We start from the raw sequence: 20694 nt of genomic DNA, 5'->3' as shown, positions 1-20694 counted from the left end.
ATGAAGGGACAAAGGTTCGGGAAATGCATCGTCCTTTGCCTGCTGCCCTGGAGCTGCCTGAGCTTTGCCTGGAGTGATGCTGCTGGGCCCGGGACCGCCTCACTGGTTTCAGGACACGTCAGAAAAGGGCTGCCCAGAGACGCCGCCAACGGGACCGACGTGCGGAGCAACCTCTCAGGTACTGAAATGATGATCGATCAAAGAGCCATCTCCCGCCTCTCCTCCGCGGGCTGCCTCGGGCCCCACGGTGCAGGCACACAGGGGAAAGGGCGCAGGGACACGGTGCTGAAGGCATCATGGTGCTTCTCTCGGCACTCCAGGGCATGCATGGGGGCCACAAGGCTTTGTGTGGTGGCCACAGCGGCTTCTGTGATATGGGAAAGATGTGTCACATCAGAAGCCGTCAGGAAGCGCAGGGAAGAAAGTCGACAGTTGATGTTTTCCTTTGAGAGTAAAGTCCTCCTCCTTGTTAACATCTATGCGTATCGTGATGGACCAGCTGTCTGCTCAGGGCATGGGTGCACTGAACACATCCCTAGAGGCTGAGCTGGGAGCCTTGGGAAGAAATGGAGATGTTTTTTTTAAAAAAACACATATAATCTCCAACTGCTGAGGGTGATTATTGTTTCTTTAATCCACTTTCCAGGGCAAAGCGCGCACCATTCCCCAATGAGTGAGACAATCTCATGTCTGCTGTGGGGTGACCACCCACCTGGGGCTGGCAGCAGCTCAGAGAGCCCATGTCATACTCCAAATCATGGCGACTATTGGCAAAGATCATGACAATCAGTGCTGGACAATGTAATCATATGAGATACAGTCCAGGCATTCAGCAGCCTCCCTGGCACCGCTGAATTAACTCATATAGACATCTGTATTACCTGTTAACAGCACTGCTGGAATTAGAAAAAGTCTGATTTTACTCAACCTGATTTGTTTCTTAGCCGCTGCACTGGACTAGAAGCCTACACCATCTCAGTCAAAGCAGAGGGAAACCATGCTTCTCTCTCACATTAGCTTTACTATTCCACTTGGATTTCCCCACAGAAGTTACCTCTAAGCTAGAGAAAGCACATTTCTGCCTGCAGGTTTTAAGCTTGGTTAAATTAGAGCTGATCAGAGCATTTTCCTTTCATTTAGGATATTGATACCCATGATATCTGTTACCACATTTTCTTGGCCTTGTGGTAGAATACATGGGTGGGGAGGGTTGGCAAGCACATGGTCATTCTTTTTGGAGCTTACATCACTTTTGGCTCTCCCTAGATACCAGTACATTGCAGGGGAGATGGTCCAAGCAGGGTAACTAAATAGCTCTGAATAGCTGTGGGTTACAAACTAGTTAAAAAATTAAAGGCTAGGATGAAAAAAAGCCTCTCTCTTCCGCAGGGAGTAGTATTTCTTTGTTTTTAGTTCCAACCAACAATATTCTCCCAGAACATTGTGTTATTAAAAAACATGTTCTTCCTTTCCCCCCTAAAAATTACTCTCTGCATACTCTCTCCAGCCTGCACCTTTCCAGTCTCACTTCTGCTGTTCAGTAGCTGCACATCCTGGAGAGGCTGCAACTGAAAAACTTGTTTTCCAGATGATACTAGACTTTCTAACTTCCTTTGGACTATGCAAAAAAAAAAAAAAAAAAAAAAAAAAAACAAAAACACCAACAAGAACAAACCACATACAAAAAAACCCCAAAACCGACAAAAAATCCCAGAAACTTGCAGGTCCTGCAGGAGTGACACAGGGGCCTGGCAGCCCTTTTGAGAGCATCACTAGGTGGGGCCTTTGTTACCACCTACGCTTAACACGTCCCCTTCTCCCCCAGTGCCATGCACAGCTCTCCCCCCACCACGCTATGGATTCTACTACGTGGACAGAGGCTCAGGCGTCTCCTTGGGCTCGGTGCTCGTGTACTGGTGCCAAGAGGGATACCAGCTAGTGGGCAGCGAGAGGATCGCCTGCCTCCGCCAGGAAAGCACTTCATCGTGGAGTCACCCCCCACCGGAGTGCCAGGGTAAGGAGCCCTCAGCCCCCTGAGCGCAGGGGGCCGCGGGGACAGCGCGAACTCGGCTGCGGAGGTGCGGCCACCAGCCCTCGCACGGGGGCCTCTCACTCTGCCCGAGGCAGCCGGGGCAGCAGGAGGCGGGGTGACCCCGACACCCTGAACCGGGACAAGGAGAGTCCGGCCTGACACAGCCGGTTGTGGTCAGCACCGCTGAAATGCCTGCTCCAGCAGCAGCGCTGCAACAGCGTTTCAGGAGCTGCAGAAGGCACGGGGTGCCAGGGGGTGAATTCCCCTGAGATCAGCACAGCAGATAACCAGACTTTCCCTCATTCCCAGTAACTGCTGCTGCTCAAGTCATCAGGCTGGGTCCAAACCTGGTACTGGCTGAGCCCTGACTCCTGGTGGCAGGCACAGGGAGTCCAGGGCAGTGCCAAAAGCTTTCACAGCAGGAGGAAAACTGAACTGTACAGGAATCCAGCACATGCTGAGCACGTGCCAAGTGCAAGTGGCCCTCATTAATACTTTTAAACTTTTTTTTCCCTTTTAACATTTTAACTTTCCCCCCCTTTTTTTTTCTGTTTTCTTTCACAGGTTTACACTTTTTCTTTTTTACATTTTTCAACTTTTTCTTATTTTTAACTTTTCTCCCTTTTAAACTTTTTTCCCCTTTTAACCTTGATTACATTTTAAATTTTTTTTCTGTTTTTCCTGTTTAATTGTTTTTCCTTTCTATTTTTAAGGCTTAATTTCTTCTCCCCTTATGCTTTATGCAAGAGACATCAAATGCTTTGTATTTTCTGCCCCGTGTGATTATTTTATATTAGTTATCTGAAGAAAACATGACGTGTTAATACGGTTTTTTTCCCATTAACTTTCTGGTGTATTGAGTTGGCATGGCATCACCCACGTTCACCAGTAGCTTTTATAATGGTTATTAATAAATATTCTCTGGAACGCCACTTTGGGGTTACCTGCAAAGGGAACGGGGCCGGGATTAAGTGGGGAGGGGTTTCTTTTCCCGGCCCCGCTCACCGCCTCCACTCCTTGCCCGCAGCCGCCCCGCAGCCCTCGGGCCCCGGGTCCCGCATCGCGGTGGCCGCCTCGCTGCTGAGCGGAGCCGTCATCCTGGCCCTGTCCGTCTCCTTCGCCGTGTGCTGCTGGAGGGACAGGGCGAGGAAGAGCCGCGGGGGGTGAGTATGGAGGGGCTGTGGGAGCGGCGGGGTGGGTTTGGCTGGAGCGAGGAGCAGCTGCGGGAGCTGAAGGAGTGTCGCTGCTGCCATCTGCTGAGACACGGGCTGCGCCCGCTTGGGACACTTGTTACCCACCTGTGCCCTTTCACGACCCTCTTGCTCACACATCTAGAACTATCAAGCATAAAAAGTTAAACCACTGCTCCAAAGCCAAGGTATGCTTGACTGTGGAAGGGGTTTCCATCAGTGGGGATACTGCTGCTGATTGCAGAGGGGGCTCTTGTTACACTCGTGAGGAATGGGACGCCATACAGAGGGACCCAGACCAGCTCAAGAAGTAAGACCATGGAAACCTCATGAGGCTTAACAAGACCAAGTGCAAGGTGCCTGTACCTGGGTCGGGGCAACTCTGGGTGTCAGCACTTGCTGAGGGATGCACAGATCAAGAGCAGCCCCGCTGAGAAGGATTTGGGGGTACTGGTGGATGAGGGGCTGGGCATGACCCAGCAATGTGCACTCAGCCCAGAAAGCGAAAGCCAGTTGTATCCTGGGCTGTATCCAAAGCAGTGTGGGCAGCACGGTGAGGGAGGGGATTCTGCCCCTCTGCTCTGGTGAGACCTGTGAGACCCCACCCGCAGTGCTGCACCCAGCTCTGGAGTCCCTAAAGTAAGAAAGACATGGACCTGTTTGAGGCCCAGAGGAGGCCACAAAGATGATCAGAGGGCTGGAGCACTTTTCCTAAGAGAAAGGCTGTCAGAGTTGGCATTCAGGCTGCAGAGAAGGCTCTAGGAAGATCTTAGAGCAGTATCTTCCAGTACTTGACGGGACCATACAAGAAAGAGGGGTACAAGCTTTTTAACAGAGCCTATTATGATAGGACAAGGGGCAATTACTTCAAAGTGAAAGACAGTTGGCTAAGGTTGAATATAAGGAATATGGGTTTTATAATGAGGATGGTAAAAGGGTGGAACAAGTTGCCCAGAAAGGCTATAGATGCCTCATCCCAGGGCTGAAAGAGCATCAGTCCTTTCCTCTGGGAACAGAGGAAGGGGGTAAAAATCATTGGGCGACAGCGTTGCCTTAGGATACAAACATGCCAATCCTTCCAGGGGTGTGATTAAATAAAAGCCAGACCACAAAGCATGAAGAAAGCATCTGCACCGGCATCTCTCTCTCACCACCCTGCAGGCAGCAGCAGCATAGAAGGAAAGTCCGAGGACGGAAGCGTGACCCCTCCACCCCCGAGAGGGGCAGGAGTGCTTTTGGAAGACTCAAACACTACCACCGGCGCGATTACCACCTCTCGGCCGTCTCTAGCTCTGTGTTCCCAGGAGCATTCGCAGGCTGCAACAACATGGCTTTCCAAAGGTACAGCTCAGCACTTCCCCCTGCCCCTGCCCTTCCAAGCCCCTCACACGGGGACAAGAGCTGCCCCCAGACTGCCCGGAGGCAGGAGCAGCCAGTGTAAAGCGGCTCGCATCGCTTGGGCAGTCAATCCCCTGCTTCGCTTTCTTACGTGCTCCCCACCTCGCACCTAACAGCAGTGAAACCCTCGCACCCGCTCTGTTTCAAGGCGGAGGGAAGCCAGAGGCCCAGGGCTCCCCGTTGCCCTGCCTCAGCATGGCCTGCGGCCCCCTTACCACGCTCTGTCGCCTTTGCCTTTCCAGCAGCCCAGCGCAGCAGCCCAAGCTGCCCGCGGAGAGATGGCGCTCCGAGGCGCAGGGCCGGCCGCTGCTGCTGTGCGGCCCGCCCGGCCGCCTGCCGCCGGCACCCCGCCACAGCGACCTGCCGCCCCTCTGCTACAGGGGCCTGGGGGAACACACGGCCTTCAGCAAGTTTGGAAAGCCGCTTTGAGAATTTAAACTGCCATTTCACAGTCCTTCTTATTTTTTTTTTTTTTTTCTTTTCTTTGGACGCTATCAACTCCTTGAGCTCAGGAAAGAATTTCAGAAAAGCCAGTTACTGCACCTGGGTTTTCAAATGGAGAAAATCTGACACTTTACGCTGAAAGACATTTTTTTATATAATTCTTTTATTTCCCTCCCCCGTCCAGCACTGCACATTTCAAACCGGAGTTTCTGGGTTATAAACTTCTTAATTGATCATTTTTGCACAAAGCATAAAGCCAAGTCTGAGCAGTCCCAGCTTAACTCAAAGTCTATATGTAGACTTCTAGGTTTTGAACATGACTCTGATTTTCTGTTTAGGGCTCTTTTAAAGGCTAAAAGTGAAAACAGACAGTTAATCAGGAACAAAGAATGAGATTAGATATCTGGAAGCATTTACAATTAATTGCACTTGAATTTAGATGGAGACTTAAAGGGGTTTTTAGTTGGCATTCAGAACTCACCATATCCTCCCACTTCTATACGCACGATCTTAGACTTGGAAGATGTATTGACAAGAGCACAAAGCTAGCTAGTCAAGGGGGAAACATGAATTTATCTTTAATACAAAGAACCTCGCACTTCTGAAAATAAACAAACAAACAAAAAACCCTCTTCCAAAAAAAAAACCACCACCAAAAAAACCCAACCCAAACTCTGAAACTTGGAGGTTTTTCACGCCTTCTCTCCAGCATTAGAAATTCAAATCACATGTATCAGGACCCATAGCAAGACTCGAAGAGCTAAGTGCCCATCAATTACATTCAGAAAGCAATGACCCCATATTTCTGTCCAGCATTTCCTGGGTGGAAGTCCAGGGGCATGTTCCAGGCAGCATATGCAGAGCCTGGCCAGGCAGCTTCAGGACACCTCAGCCCCTTGGCACTCCAGGACAGACCTATGCTTCCACAGCACGCCTGAGGCACTCTGGGCATACAGGGCTCGTCGAGTACCGCAGCATCAGGTCTGCACAGAGATGCTGTTGGTATCTCGGGAGCACTGTGGTGGTAGTCAGAGGAGGGGCTGGCAGCCCCAAGAACTGTTGCATGCATGGGGCTGGGAGTAAGAATGAGCACCCCCAGCATACCCTGTTTGCTCAAGGATCCAAACTGCGATACTGAAACAATCCTGCTACAAAGGCTGGCAGTTTTATTCTGCTGACTTAATATCTGTCAACATTTGCATCACATTTCAAGGAAAGAAGCCTTAAAAGGATGCAAGGTAGCACTTCCTTGTGATAAAACAAGGTTTGATAGTAGATGTTGATACCACTGCCACTTTCCCCCGGAATGACGGCTATGGACACTGTTTTTTTCTATTTCTAATAATAATAATAAAGTCATCTATCCCAATTTCCCCTCCTATGTCGTATTTTTTTCACATGACTAAGCTGTGGGAAGTCTGGAAGCAGGCGGTAAAACTTCTACAGACTCCTGGAAAATTATGATGTTGACAGTGGCCACTTACCAGCAACTGCATGACAAGGAAGAAACATCTTTCATTCTCTTAAGGCAACTGATGCCTTAGAATGGACAGGGAAAACAACTTCCCTTCAGTTCACATCCTAAACCTTACCTTCTCCTCCCTCTTTTTCCAGCCAAGTCTAATGCACAGGGAGGGGAATAATCGTGCTTCAAGGTAAGCTGTTTGAAAGAAAAATTGAATAGGATGGGAATGAGACTTTTCCAATCCATTTCTTCCTCTGTTCCTCTCCCTTGTTGTTTTAATGGATCCAAAAAATGTCACTACAATCTTCTCTCTCTCCAAAGAGATTCTTGTTCAAAAATATATATTTTGGACTCAGTTTGTTCTTCCTTGGATCTGAGTGAGGCTTTAAAACCAAAAGTGATTCTTTTTTTTTGCTACATAATATTAGAGATTGACACCTGCTTTCACTACAAACTGAAAAAATGCACATTTCAGATATAAAAATCTTTTGCCAAACATGTCCAGAAAGTTGCTGATTTTGAAGTGTCATGACAAAAAAGTTAGCATTTTCAATAAAAAATGAATACAGTAATTTTTCATACATAGAAAACGGTCAACTTGAAACAAGAGTTTTATATAATTCATATTTTAAAAATTAATTACTTGACAAAATTGAACTTTCCCTGGAGTAACATTTTCCTGACTTTTTTTTCTGCATGTATACAAAGCTCAGCTTCCTAACAAAACTATTTGATCCCAAAACATTGTCTTAGCCAAATTTCTCCATCAAGGAAGAGCACATGGCGAGGTCTGCCTCAAAAGTCATCTCAAGTAGCAGGAGTCCCAAGAGAAGAAATATAGATTAAGGGCAAGAAGGTCAGCTCTATTACAAGTTTCCCTACCTACCCTTTAGTTGTTGCCTCAGTTCCTTGGTGCAGGGCAGCAAAGAGCTGAGTTAAAGTGTGAAGAGCCACACTCAGCTTCAGCTCAGGAAGGCATCATCAGTGAGGCAACAAGAAGAACAGTTTGCATTTATTTACCAAATGAGGAGGGAGGAAGAAGGCAACTATATAGAAGCTTCAAGTAATTTGTAAACTGGAAGAAGCAAACCTCTTAGACATAATCCCATGCATTCTTGTCACATTACTCAGACATTCCTGTTGGAGGAGGCATCCACTGAACTACATATATCACCTTTATTTTTTTTTTTTTTAATTACATACATTTAATATGCTGCAGAGAGATGGACCTTGGAACTGAAGGAAACCATCTGAAATGGGATGGAGATAGCTGCAAGGCCAGCTCATTGCCCATTCTGTCCCAGGCAAACCTCACAAGCAGTAGCTTTCTGCTGAGTATCTTAACAAAGCACCTTCAGCTGGTTCTTTTCTTAAACAGGATTTTAAGCTTCAGACTCCACACTGTAACTTCAGCCTGCATGCTTATCTTGAAAGAGCTAAAGAAGTTTTGGTCACAATTTTAAATTCTCCAGTGAAGGTTGGTGTACCAGCCCTCGGTGACTGTTTAGCACTGGCAGAAGAGGTCTCAGACTCTCTGGAGTTCTGGCCAAGATTAATGCTGGGACCTGTAACATCCAAATGCTAAAGCCATGAAATTCTACAAAGATACTCATTGTGAGCTTGAAAAGAATGGCACCTTCTGGCAGTACAAGCTTTCTTAGAGTAACATCTAAAGTGCTGTTAGGAAGAGGAAAGGGCTGAGCAGGTCTCATTCTCTCTCCATGCATCTCAAACACACGCATTATTTGTCAATTTCTTAAGTCTGAGAACTGGGAAAAAGAAATAGCAATCGAGCAATATTTCACAGGAGACAACAACAGAAACTATATGATGCCTGTATCCCACTGAAAGACTCATCTGTGTTGCAAGAGATGGAACCTCCTGACCATCAGATGTCAGGCAGACCACTCCCATAGATTTTAGATTTAAAGGACTTTTCTGTACTGTTTTCCTCTGCAGTGACACCACCTCTGTTCAAGTGACTTCCACATCTTAGTCACTGCATCAGACCCCCCCATGACCAGTACTTTTCATCAGCAAAGCCAGTAACAAATGTGCAGCTGTCAGGTAACCCAACTCACCTCAAACCTTCACAATGCAGCCATTTGGAGTCCCGTAAGTGACTCTAGTTCCCTGAACTTCTATGGCAACAACTTTGTATGGCCATTTCCATCTCAAGAGCCTTCAATTTGCCACAGAAACATAACAGCAGTATGTCTAGGGCAAAGGCAAAGCCCAAAAAGTAGGGAAGATGAACATCTCCCTCACTCACAGTACTTTTACATGTAGATTACAGCATTCTGAGCCTATACCTTTTCTTACACTGCAACCCAAAGCTATGATGATGCTTCACCTTTTTACTGTTTAGAAGCTCTGTTTATGGTCTCAACTATTAAGAGAAGAGAACTCAAGAGCTCCTTCCTATAGCTGCCTGGAATCAAAAGACAAAAACTTTCCAAACAATATTAAGAATGGTAAGATAAAAAGCAATTCTTTAACAAGAGCTTTCAGGTACACAAAAGCTTTCAGATACGGCTATATATGCACCTGTGATAAAGTATTTCTACGATTTTTATAGGGTTAATTACTTGGTATATCTAGCAGGCACATCCAATAGGAGATCAGCTGCCCCAGTAACCCACCTTTAGGTCAACCCCCTGGAGTTAGTCCAGGGCCTTCTTTGCCCTATTTCTTGTTATGTCTCAAGTTCTGGTGGAAAAGAAGATGTCCTTGTGAGAAACTCCCTTTTTTTAAGATTAAGACTAAACAGAACTCCAAGAATGCGTTAGAAAGGTTTAGGTTATTATTCTAAAATGTGAGAAAGGAAAAGGAAAACTACTACAAACCATAGAACTGTATATAAAAATCTACAAAGCTACAAATATATGAAAAAGCTAAGAATCCTTAGGCATGACTATCCGTTGAACATCCCAAAGAAGGAAAAAAAGATGCTGAAATTTGAGCAAAGAGCAAGGAGCACAAGCTCTTACAGTTCCTGCATCTGCATTCAGCTTGCACAGATCACCATACACCAGTGAAGTGGAAAGCACATCCACAGCTGGCCATGCAGCCACACACTGCTAGGGACGTAAAGCAACAACCACTCAAAGCACAGATTCATGCCAAACACCACCTCCCAATACATACTCTGGCCACACTGAAAACTCACGTCACTGACAGCTGGACTGGAGGAGAGGTCATCCCCCTCAAGAAATAACAAGTACCTACAAGCCCCTCAAGTAGGGCCAGTGACGACCCCAGTCCCTCAACCCTTCAAGCACTCTGCCTTGCCACCTCTCAGTTTCTTAACACACGTCAGTTCTGAGCAGTGAGTTTTTATTCCAGTATAACAACTTTCCCCCAGAGGAGATCAGTGCCAGGCAATGCAACACCAGCCATGCACTGGATTTATGTGTGCTAGAGACCAACACCAGTGCCAAGCTCCTTTGCAACTAAGGCAACTTCCACATGTTCTGAGGAGAGAGATGAACAATAAACATCCAGGCATTACAAGCTTTTCACTTGTATTTTTCTAAACTCCCTTGCAAGCATAAGGATGGAAACTGATGCATGACCCTTCCCCTCCTACCAGAAGAAAAAAAGTCAGAAATCTCCACAGCAGCACGACCAGATCTACCAAGATATAAAAAACTCCAAACTAAAATAGAGCAAACAAAAGCGCAAACCCAAAACCATTTCCCATTTTCCCTAAAATCCAAAAATTTCAGTGTTTATGATTAAATGAGCATCTCAGGGGGAAAAAAACCTTACTGGACAACAGTATCAGTACCAGAGTCTATGATAGCAAAGAAGAAAAAAGTTGAGTTCAGGAAATCCCCAAACAGTGACAAGGAGGGTCCGGCCTGACCCAGCCGGTTGTGGTCAGCACCGCTGAAATGCCTGCTCCAGCAGCAGCGCTGCAACAGCGTCTCAGGAGCTGCAGAAGGCACGGGGTGCCAGGGGGTGAATTCCCCTGAGATCAGCACAGCAGATAACCAGACTTTCCCTCATTCCCAGTAACTGCTGCTGCTCAAGTCATCAGGCTGGGTCCAAACCTGGTACTGGCTGAGCCCTGACTCCTGGTGGCAGGCACAGGGAGTCCAGGGCAGTGCCAAAAGCTTTCACAGCAGGAGGAAAACTGAACTGTACAGGAACCCAGCACATGCTGAGCACATGCCAGTTGCAAGTGGCCCTCATTAATACTTTTAAAACTTTTTTTTCTTTTTAACATTTTAACTTTTTTCCTTTTTGCTTTCTCCCTTTAATTTTTTTTTTCTATTTTAAGTGTGATTAAAACAGCTCTGTTAAGACACCGCATTTACAATGCCACATATCTGCTGACACTTGATTTCCAACTAAGCAATGGAAGTTATTAAAGGAAAAGAATTCATGAAATGGCTCTTCACCTCAGTCAGAAGGTGACTTTTTACTCCTTGTTGTAATCTAGAAAAACATCATTCTCTTGTTCGATATTAAAAAGATGCGGGGGGAGTGGGTGGAAAGCCATAGGCCAGGAACTCTTACTATCAATCCAGCACTGGTCATCCTCAAATTATTACACCTGAACTGTAAATTTGTTGAAAATGCCACACAGCTTCTTATACCAACACATTCATGGCCAACAATCCCCCTCCTTCCCTCAACACGTCCTCATAATAATTTTGGAATAGCAGTCTGGCCCATCCTTTATCTTCACCAGACATTATGTACCAAATGTGTTGCTAGTCTTGGGTCACTAGCCTTTCAGTCAAGCACTCTTCTTTGCTCAATGCATGGAAGAGCTGCAAGTATCCTTACAATATAAGAAACAACGGACCATGAACTAAGGCAATCAAATGGATGTTCACTTTTCAATAAATGGACCTGTACAGAATTTCTTGCCATAGGAAAAGTCCATCAATTAATTTAAAAACCCCCCCAAAACCACATACACACAAAACCCAAAACCAACCCCAAAACAACACCACCAAAAAAACCCCAACAACAAAACAAAACCACCAAAAAACCCCCAAACCACCACACCAAAACCAAACCCCCAACAAAACAAACAAAAATCCACCTTCCTCCCCCCTCCATCAATAAACCCAAAACTTCAGGAGAAATAAAATGGGTGAGCTCCACACAGTTGAAGGGAATGTAACACCAGGTTGGTTCCCAACTGAGGGGGATGCAGAATCCACGTCAGACAGTACACAAAACTAGGCTATTGTGACAAAAGCTGCACCCAACACACAGCAGTCTGATCACTAATACACTTTACTGTTGTAATGACAATGTTACCCACCAAGAAATCTTTCTTGGGAAAGCAGCACCATAAGGAGAAAAAGTCATTGTAGTTGCAAACCTTTTTCTGAAGGCTAAGGGTTTGTTGGTAGGCTAACCACACAAGCTGCTGCATGGCAGTAGGGAGTAAGCGTCTCCCAAACAGCTACAGCCTGGTTTCCAGTGGCAGAAGACCATGGGCACAGGGTTGCCACAGCACCTCCTAAAATGCAACAAAGGGACAAGTAAAAAACTGAAGAGGGCAGCAGCTCCAGGAATTGCTGTGGTACATAAAAAGCAGTTGGAGCCACTTTGGAAGCCTTGCTAATTTTCAGGATCAGGAAGGGCACCCCTCTAAAACAAAATGTTAAAGGTGGAAAAACATGTAACAACTGTGGAAGGAGACACAAAAACTCCCAAACCAAAGATCATTAACATCTTCACCAGGACCTCGAGCAGACAGTTCCTGCTGGGCTGCACCCCCAGTTCAGGGGCACCAGTAAGCACTGCCACAGATGAGCCATTCCAGCCCGCAGCACTTCTCTTTCCACTCACAGGAGATAGGTGGGTGACAAAAACATAGTTTCTTTTTGGGGAGCACTGGCATCAAGGGGTGTGCACATTCCCCCAAGTAACCAGGGCAGTAACATGACACATCTGCAGCAATGCTTCCAGTTTAGAAACTGCACATACAGGCCCATAACAAACACAGTAATAAACACAGGACTAAAATGGCAACGCAGGTGAGAGAAGAGCAAAAGCACATAGTCACCAAGCGATGTTTTGCATAACAGGGTATTTTGAAACACTTTGTGCAGATTCAAGGCTTGACTCCTCTGTCCAGTGACTGATGCAGGATTTGTTTCTCACCCCACCCCATCTCCATTTAGGTCTTCACAGTTCATCAGTGGAAATTCCCTTCCTTGTCCCTGCCAGCAGCAAACATTTTCAGAAGGCTGCCAGCCTGAACTATGCAGCTCACATCAGGTGAGAAATCCTTCTGTACCGGCATCTTTAGTTACAGGCTCTCTACCACCCTTGTAAGCTACATCAATCAGCAGCCCAACCACAAGGTTACAGGTTTTAAATGTCTGCTTGCAAGTTGAAAAGCTTACTGGAGGCCTTCTGTCCATTAAGAGCTCTTCATCCCCTGTTGTGCAGTGACAGTATTTTACACCTTTATGCAAGGCTGCTGACAAACACAGGGAGTCATAAATTCTCTGCTGTATCTTCAGGCATATTATTGCATGCTATCTACCCGAAGTGCCATGGCATTTAATTCAGAAAAAAATAAAAACAAGATTTTCACGCTTCAGATTTAAAAGGAACAACCAATAACAGACAGAGACTGACTGCCTCTAGCTATTACCATGAGTAAAGACAATAGAACCCTTTAAAAGATTTAAAGTGTTATGCTTTTTCCACCCTTCAATACAGAAGTTACCATACATAGCAGTATTTCCAATGACAAGGTAGTTCTGGTTTAGATGAATAAGAAAACCCCAATCATGCAATGGCATACACTTTTTACCAGATCCAGTAATTAAAAAAAAAAGCAAACATGAAGTCATCATCAAGTTTTCTTTTTTATTTAAGATTTTAGTTTTAATTCTGAAGAAAGAGGTACATTTCCTTGGTTTTAGTTTTAGCGTCAGGTTATAACCATGTTTATTTATCTGTTTCTTTTTCCTGTCTTTTCAATACTGCACAAATGTCCAGAAACTACAGGGTTAAGTAAAAGCTGCAGGCAGAGGAGGTCAGAGGTTGCTCCTGATGGTGATCATGTGGCCCCAATGCAGTGCTATCCCAGAGTGCCCTAATCAGGTGAATCTTTAAAAAAAAAAAAAAAAAAAAAAAAAAAAAAAGAAAAAAAAAAAAAAAAAAAGAGAGACTGACAGAGGAGACAGAAAGGCTGAAGTAAATATCACTCGTGTTTCAGCTGCTTATATTACGTATATGCTAGGTATTAAATCTGTGAATACTTTTAAAACATTAAAGTTTACTTGAAATCTAAAGCCAAAATTAAAGAAAAAAAATATTATTCTCCCCTCTTTAAACCACTCTTTAGCAACATGCCAGTTACTCATAACTCTTAAGTGTTTTGTCTCTCAACACACGTCATGTCAAACTCTGACTGATGCAATAAAATCCCTGCTCAAAAAAACCCCCAAAAAAAACCAACCAACCCCAACATAGCAATTTCCCTGTGTAGTGCCACACTGAATGCAAAATAAATGCTGGGCCACTGCTTGCTCCACATGTTCAGTAACTTCATTTAAATTAAATACCTTTTTATGTTCTTGCATTTGATTCTGCATTGCACTTTTTCCCCTACTGCAGATTGACACTTTTCTACTACGCAGAAATACTCATGTGCAAAAGACGTAAGACAGTAATATTCTCCTTAAGCATTGAGACTGCATTTTGATTTCCCTCTCTCTCTCTTTTTTTTTTTTCTTAGAATGGTTAGAAAGTATTTCAAACAGTGTATTCAAACACTGGTTTTGCAGAAACTTAAAAAAAAATGGTCATGACCCTGTGATGGCATTGCATTTGGGGGGAAGTTTGATCAGGAACTGGATTCTTCAGAAAGAAAGATATGACAGGGAACAGTAGGTGGGCATGGGGAGGAGTCAGGGTGGGACACTTCCTGCATTTCTAACGTTTTAGGTCTTATTTTTCCTTTTTCCTTTTTCCTCCTTTCCTAGTGACGATCCAGCGCTGAGCTCTGTAGTAGATCTGTGGGGGTTTTACTGGGGGGTCTGAAGGCTGTCTGGAAGCCTGGAGGTGGGGAATGGAAACTGGTGGGGTTTGAAGGAGAGTAGGGATTCCAACTGGCTCTGTGCAGAGGGATCTGTGTGCCGAAGGGGTTACTGTGGTGCGTCTGTGATGGCGCTGCACTGGGGCCATCCACCTCTGTGAGGGCCTGAAGAGATTTTAGCCAATGTGGTGGATTGTCATCTTGAAGAGTGTCTAAACTGTTTCCTGTGGAGGCTGGGATACCTAAGAAAAGAAGAAAAAAACAGGGATACAGGAAGTCAGAGGAGAAGCATAAACTGACCATGAAGGAGGTCAATTTAACCTAGCAAAAAGCAACAATGAAAAAACATTATTAGTTTGTACAGAAAATGCATTTTACATTATTACGTAAAATTACCCTGCCCGCAAAAACATTTAACATTAAATTGAGATAGGAGAAAGTTCACCCTCAGAGCACTTCTTCATAAAACACATTTTTCTATCAAACATTCTGCTCAAGAACTGCATCCCTGTCAACGTGACCTTACCACACCAAGCTGCCAGTACACTACATGCTTCACCTTTTACTATGCCTACTTGAATCATGCTTCAGCCTCTCTAACAGGGGAACACAACCAGACAGCCTTATAAAAGAGAGCTTTATAAACAAGTGGAGTACGTCCCTTTTTAAATAACAAAGTCCAGTGATTGCCTTCAGTGCCTCAGGACCAGCGACGCACATACCGGACATGCCATCCAGCAGAAGGGACACCTTATAGATTGACCCTATAGGAAAGCACGGATCCACCTGACTGCCTGCAAAGGCCCCGGGCATGCATTGCAAAGGCCTAAGTGATGCTCTGTTATACCTAGAGGTTCCACAAAAATTCCTGGACCCTTGAGGTTTTGTGGATGGAAGCTGGAAGAGACCACCGCATACTGACTTTATTTTTTTTTTTTTTTTTTTTCTCAGATGTAGATCAGTTTGTGCCAAATACCCATCTGATGGTTTTCCAGTGGAGCTGAAGGAGTGAGAAACGGTTACCTGTAATGATTGCGGGGTCCATCCAGCTGCCAGGGCTGTCCCAATTCAGGCTGTCGGTGGTGGCAGTGTTGGACGTTGGTACACTGTGGTTGGCGTTGGAGGGGGAAGAAGCATTGGGCAGTCCACCAAAGTTGATGTTAATGTTCGGTAGAAGTGCCCTTAGCCCGTCCTGCCATTCCTTCATATTTAAACTCTCTACAGAACTGCTGTTGTCTGGGAGATTTACCAACAAAAAAAATGAAAGATAAAAAAATAAAAAGCTGAAGTTAGAAACAGATGTCCTTCTTTGGTGGGGTATGGGATTTTGCTTTTACTCTTTAAGCTAAGCATTTAATACTTTCCCTGTTCAAAACCTAGGGTCAGTGTTTTTATAACTGACGAATTACTCTGAGGGGCTGGCAGGTTTTAAACAAAGTGTGAGGGAATGGGAGAAAGATATAACTCCTCCCCCAATATGTATTTCCCCATTCTGATTCAGAGACTCAAATAATCAAGGACACAGTGGCTCTCCCTCTGTTACTAACAGGGCAAAATCTACCAAGTACTTGATGAGAATACCTCTCTGGCTGCTTTACTGATGGACGGCAGGCTCAAAAGGGTTGTTTTGTTTGATGTATTATCAAAATAAAGAAAGGCTAGGTAGGGCTTTGCAATAGAAATGGAACGTGAGAAACCAGGGAGGCTGAGGAAAATCATAGATGTCTCTCCTTTTGTTATAGCTTGCTCATTCACAACCCTATCGATGTTCTTCCGAAGGAAATGGTAATGAAGTTGGAGGAAGTCAATTTTCCACTTGCAGTTCAAGAATAGTAGTGAAAATTCTTTAAAGACCTTTCAGAATAATTTCCAACACAGCAATATCCTCAAAATTCTGGTAAGAAGCAAACCAGCAGGACACCAAAGCAGTCAAGTTTCAAGACACACTGATAAAGGACAACAGGATAATGTGGCCATTAGCACTACAGCAAATGATCCCTCAACACAAATGTTACACCATACTACTTAGAACAGACTATCTGGTTCTATGATCCATCTCTCATTTAAAGTATCTCAAAGCATTCCAGTATTTCTCATCCAATACAGGAAGTCATACTTTATTAGCTTGTGGTCAGTTATATTTGGAAAGGAAGTGTTAGGCAGTATGTTGGCACATGGTTGTCTTTTGACAAATATCTAGAATATAACCTTTTTTATAAAACATCTCTGCCTACGCTGACTGAAGAAAAGACCTTGATCTCACTCAGTATTGTTATCAAGAGATACTTTCACAATACTGCTACTTCATCAACAACAGAACAGATTAAATCTTCCTGAAAAATCAGAGCATATCACTAACTCACAATGTTATGCTGGAGAGTAAAGAAAGCAGTCTCAATTGCTGTCAAAACCCAACCTGGCAGTTTTTGTAAAGCTGAATGTTCAGAAAAAGTGCTGTCTCAAGCAATTACTTTTTGTAACTACAGTGGGGAAAAAAGCCCCCAAACCAAACAAAAAAACTACTTGAAATCCTGTACTTCCACAGCCTTTAATTTTCAATACTATGCCCAAAGTAAATGACTTTAAGAATTGGTGCTGTACAGTTTTTCATCAAAATCTACAATCCTGAGATTAAAATAAGAAATCAAATTTTAGAAAGTATTAGTAGAAAATGTCCTCAAGAGATAGTGATTCACAGCCTTCTTAAACATCCGTAAGCTCATTTGAGACAAGTTGAAAATTAAGCTTCTGGAACAAAAGTAGCCAGCTCACAATCACAGAAATAACTGCAACAAATTCTGTATTGTACACCATTGGCTCCCACTTTTTTTTCCTGACGCTTCAAAAAAGCATGTGCAAAGAAACACAGCTCTGTTTACTTATTTGCTTCTACTGCAACACAAAAAGCACACAAAAATGCTTACTGGGTCCATGCATGCACAAACATACTTATCTCAATACCTGTGAGCTAGGGATCTGCAAAGGTCTCAGTCACTGACTTTACTAACCCCCAACATGCCCTCAGAACTCTTGTGTAAGAAAATTAACGTGCTGTAAACTACCTGCAACATGTCACTGAGGAAGACCAAGACAAAACCTGCAGGACATCATAAGGAAGGATGGGAGAACTAATATCACAGGGCAATAGGCCTCCTTGGGCCAAGAAAATATATATGGTTTTGTCATGTTATTATCTATTTAAAAAAGACATAATACAGCACACCTAAGGGTCAAGAAATGTAGTGTTTAGACAGAAGACTCTCATGGAATGGAAAAGGCTGGCACTTTCTGGTGAGGAGACACTGAGGCAGGCATAGTGTACCACTGCTGTGTATCCTCTCTAACACAAAACAAGGAAATAAGAAAGTGAGGGAAACTGCTCTTTACCTCAACTGTCTGAATAAAATCTACCTGGATTCACAGAAGTCAAGAGATGAAAGGCACAAAAGGATTCAGTAGCTATCAAAACAATATTGTTTGCTAGCTATAAGAAAGTTAGCTTAATAAAATCTAGTGCTCCTAAGGATAAAAGAGACAAAATAGAGAATTACAAAAAATTTATTGTCTTTCCCAAACAGGTGTGTTTGTGAGGCTGCAAGGCAAGCTCGGCCAAAAACATTGTCCCCTGACACAGAAAACCCAAGCATCACATCTCTTTGCTGGAGTCTGTTAAGTTTTAAACAGCCTAAGTGAAAATACAAATTCACCCCAGAGACAAAAGTTACTTCTACCAACTGAAGGAAATTTCTTCAGAATTCATTACTCATACCCTCAGCTAGTTTGTTCCTCGTGTTAAAATAAGTCTATGCTTCGTGATGAAGCCTGGATCACAGTTAAAAATGAGAAAAAGCTAGGTCTCAGTTATACAAAGCTATTAAAAATGGCATTTGCCTATTACCTTCCCCTGCTTCTAAAGTTAACTGTTGGAAGGAGTAATTTTCTGACTATTAGCAGACTTCTCAGTTGGACATTACCACCTAGGAGTGTGAGAACCAATATAACATTTTCCCTCTCTCAAGGAGTGAAAATGCTGTCTCCTTCCATAGGCTAATCTTAAAAGGCTTAAAGCAACATACCCACTGATAGTGGGAAAACACAAAAGAAAACAAGGTAGCACCCAGATGACTGCAAAGGAAGTATTTTATATACCAAGGTAAATATGAGACTCCTCCCCTCATGCCCTACCTTTGTTTCCCAAAAGAGAATAACCTGGTGAACCATCACTGGAAGCACCACTATTCACATGAAAAACATTCTCAAACACACACCCTGAACTCTGGTCTTCCCTTGATATACATTTCATAAACCTGTCTGGTCAAATGGAAACTTGTATTTACAGGGGTGAACAGATCCCACAGTTCTAGCACTGAAACCTTCCTGTGTCTGAGGTGGTATGTCAATGTGAAATAAAAGCACTTGTATGTAAGATTTGCAAAGTCAACCACTGTCTTAAAACAAGAAAAAGAAAGAAAGAAAAGCTTAATCACAAATCCAACTTGTCCATCCAATCTAAACAAAAATATTTGAAGCTAATGTAAGAAAAAGAATATATCTGAGAAGCCTGAACATTAATTTGTATAAAACTAGTCATTTAATGAATTTCTATATAAAATCATTGCCCCATTATCACATCCTACCAGTCAGTCAAGTAGTTTATTTCATTCTCTACCTGCAATACCTTAATGCTATTTCTTCAAATCAGGAAAAGCAGTGTGTATTTGGGGAGAGGCCATGAAGAGGATTAATGGCTGAGCCAGAATACTGTTCTGTTGCACATAAGCAGTACTTTCGAAGATGATTGCACAAGTGTCTGCTGCACTGATACGAGCTGTTCTGTGACTTCCAAAATTCTGACAATGACACTGCAATAAAGACCCAGAGGTGTTTCAAATTTGGCTGTGTCACTTTGGTGACACTGACACACTCAATCTTTTTATTGATGGGATAGCAGAACTTCCAGTTTTCTTGGTGTGAGACAAGCCTACTAAAATAAATATTCCACAGTGACTAGACCATTTCAAATCATTGCCCCAATTCTGATACAAGCTTATGGTAAAATCTAGAGTAAAATTACATGTTAAGTAATTACATCCAGTACATGTTAAGTAAATACAACCATAGGAAAGATCACAAGACTGTTACATTAAGTACAAAGCAAGTGTATTTCTTTGCTCTACCAAACTTATATTCCAAGCCATTAAAAAAGCCTATTTTCATGCTAATTAAGTAAAGACATCAAATACCTTTATGCCAAGTCTTAAATATTTTAGTCCCACTGAAAACCAAACAGTCCTGCAAAACTTAGGGTTGCAATTATTTATTTGGTTTTGAAAAACCCATCATTATGGGTTTTTCAAAAACACAACATTGTGTCAACTACAACACACCAGTGTGTCAACTACAGAAAAGCTTCAAATAAGCAAAATAAATCAGAGGAAAATCATCATATGAGAGAAAAATAAACTTCTAGCCAATGCCACATATCTGACTGCAAAGAGCGGCAAAAAAAGAAGCAAATAGACTCTCAAGGTGTATTCAGTAATAGAATAGCTATTTCAACAACCTGCCTGTAAAAAGGCCGTTGTGAAATCTTCAAGGACGCTGTACAATAAATTTTGAAGTCAAGAAAAATGAGAAAAAAAAACAAGAACAGGAAAGACTACCAGGAGTTCACCAAGAGTCTTTCAATTCAATCAGAAACAAATGGGGCTACCAGAGAAGCACGCTCTTTCAAGTAGCATCTCTGGCCCCAGTCTCTGCCTTGTGCTACCATGTTCACACATAGCACAGATCGTACGTGCTTTCCCTGAAAAAAGCCTGTTGCCCTGTTCTGAGAAGTCACTGGCACTTCTCTGTTTTGATCTCAAAACTGTTTTCAACTATTGGTATTTCTGTTTTGAAAACAGTTGTCGGTACTTCCTTTTGAGGGAGAACGAGAAGGAAAGGACAATTTGTCACATCCAAAAAAGAAATTATGACCATCACATTACATAAACTCAAAAGCTTTTCATCCAAAGGTTATATACTTAAAAATCAACAAAACAGTTATTATAAGAACTATATCTGTTTCACTTTAGTATGAGTAATAAGCTTGTTTGGTCATGAAATTTTTTTAACCATGAATAAAATCCCATTTAAACTT

General features: G+C 43.4%; 2 protein-coding genes across 8 annotated transcripts in view; one reads left to right on the top strand and one right to left on the bottom strand.

Moving 5' to 3' along the window:
* Window positions 1–5049, top strand: LOC136361948 (sushi domain-containing protein 3-like). Its single transcript, XM_066320230.1, is given in 5 exon segments — window positions 1–178; window positions 1826–2014; window positions 3060–3199; window positions 4391–4563; window positions 4863–5049. Coding segments are annotated over 5 exon segments (867 nt in total).
* Window positions 5050–13358: 8309 nt separating this feature from the next.
* CNOT4 (CCR4-NOT transcription complex subunit 4) overlaps window positions 13359–20694 on the bottom strand; it is a 75888-nt gene continuing 68552 nt past the window's right edge. For 4 of the 7 annotated variants that reach the window (XM_066319373.1, XM_066319374.1, XM_066319372.1 and 1 more), the window contains 2 exons: window positions 15576–15788; window positions 13359–14794 (listed from right to left, as the gene is read on the bottom strand). In XM_066319373.1, the coding sequence (XP_066175470.1) occupies window positions 14496–14794; window positions 15576–15788 (512 nt within the window). In that variant the 3' untranslated portion in view covers window positions 13359–14495. The remainder of the gene's footprint in view (window positions 14795–15575; window positions 15789–20694) is intronic. The other 3 variants (XM_066319376.1, XM_066319377.1, XM_066319378.1) reach the window with 1 other exon arrangement.

The sequence above is a fragment of the Sylvia atricapilla genome, chromosome 5, assembly GCF_009819655.1.
Source record: "Sylvia atricapilla isolate bSylAtr1 chromosome 5, bSylAtr1.pri, whole genome shotgun sequence".
Classification (NCBI taxonomy): domain Eukaryota; kingdom Metazoa; phylum Chordata; class Aves; order Passeriformes; family Sylviidae; genus Sylvia; species Sylvia atricapilla.
The sequence above is the reverse complement of the archived record's forward strand: the minus strand, read 5'-3'. Positions and strand labels throughout refer to the sequence as shown.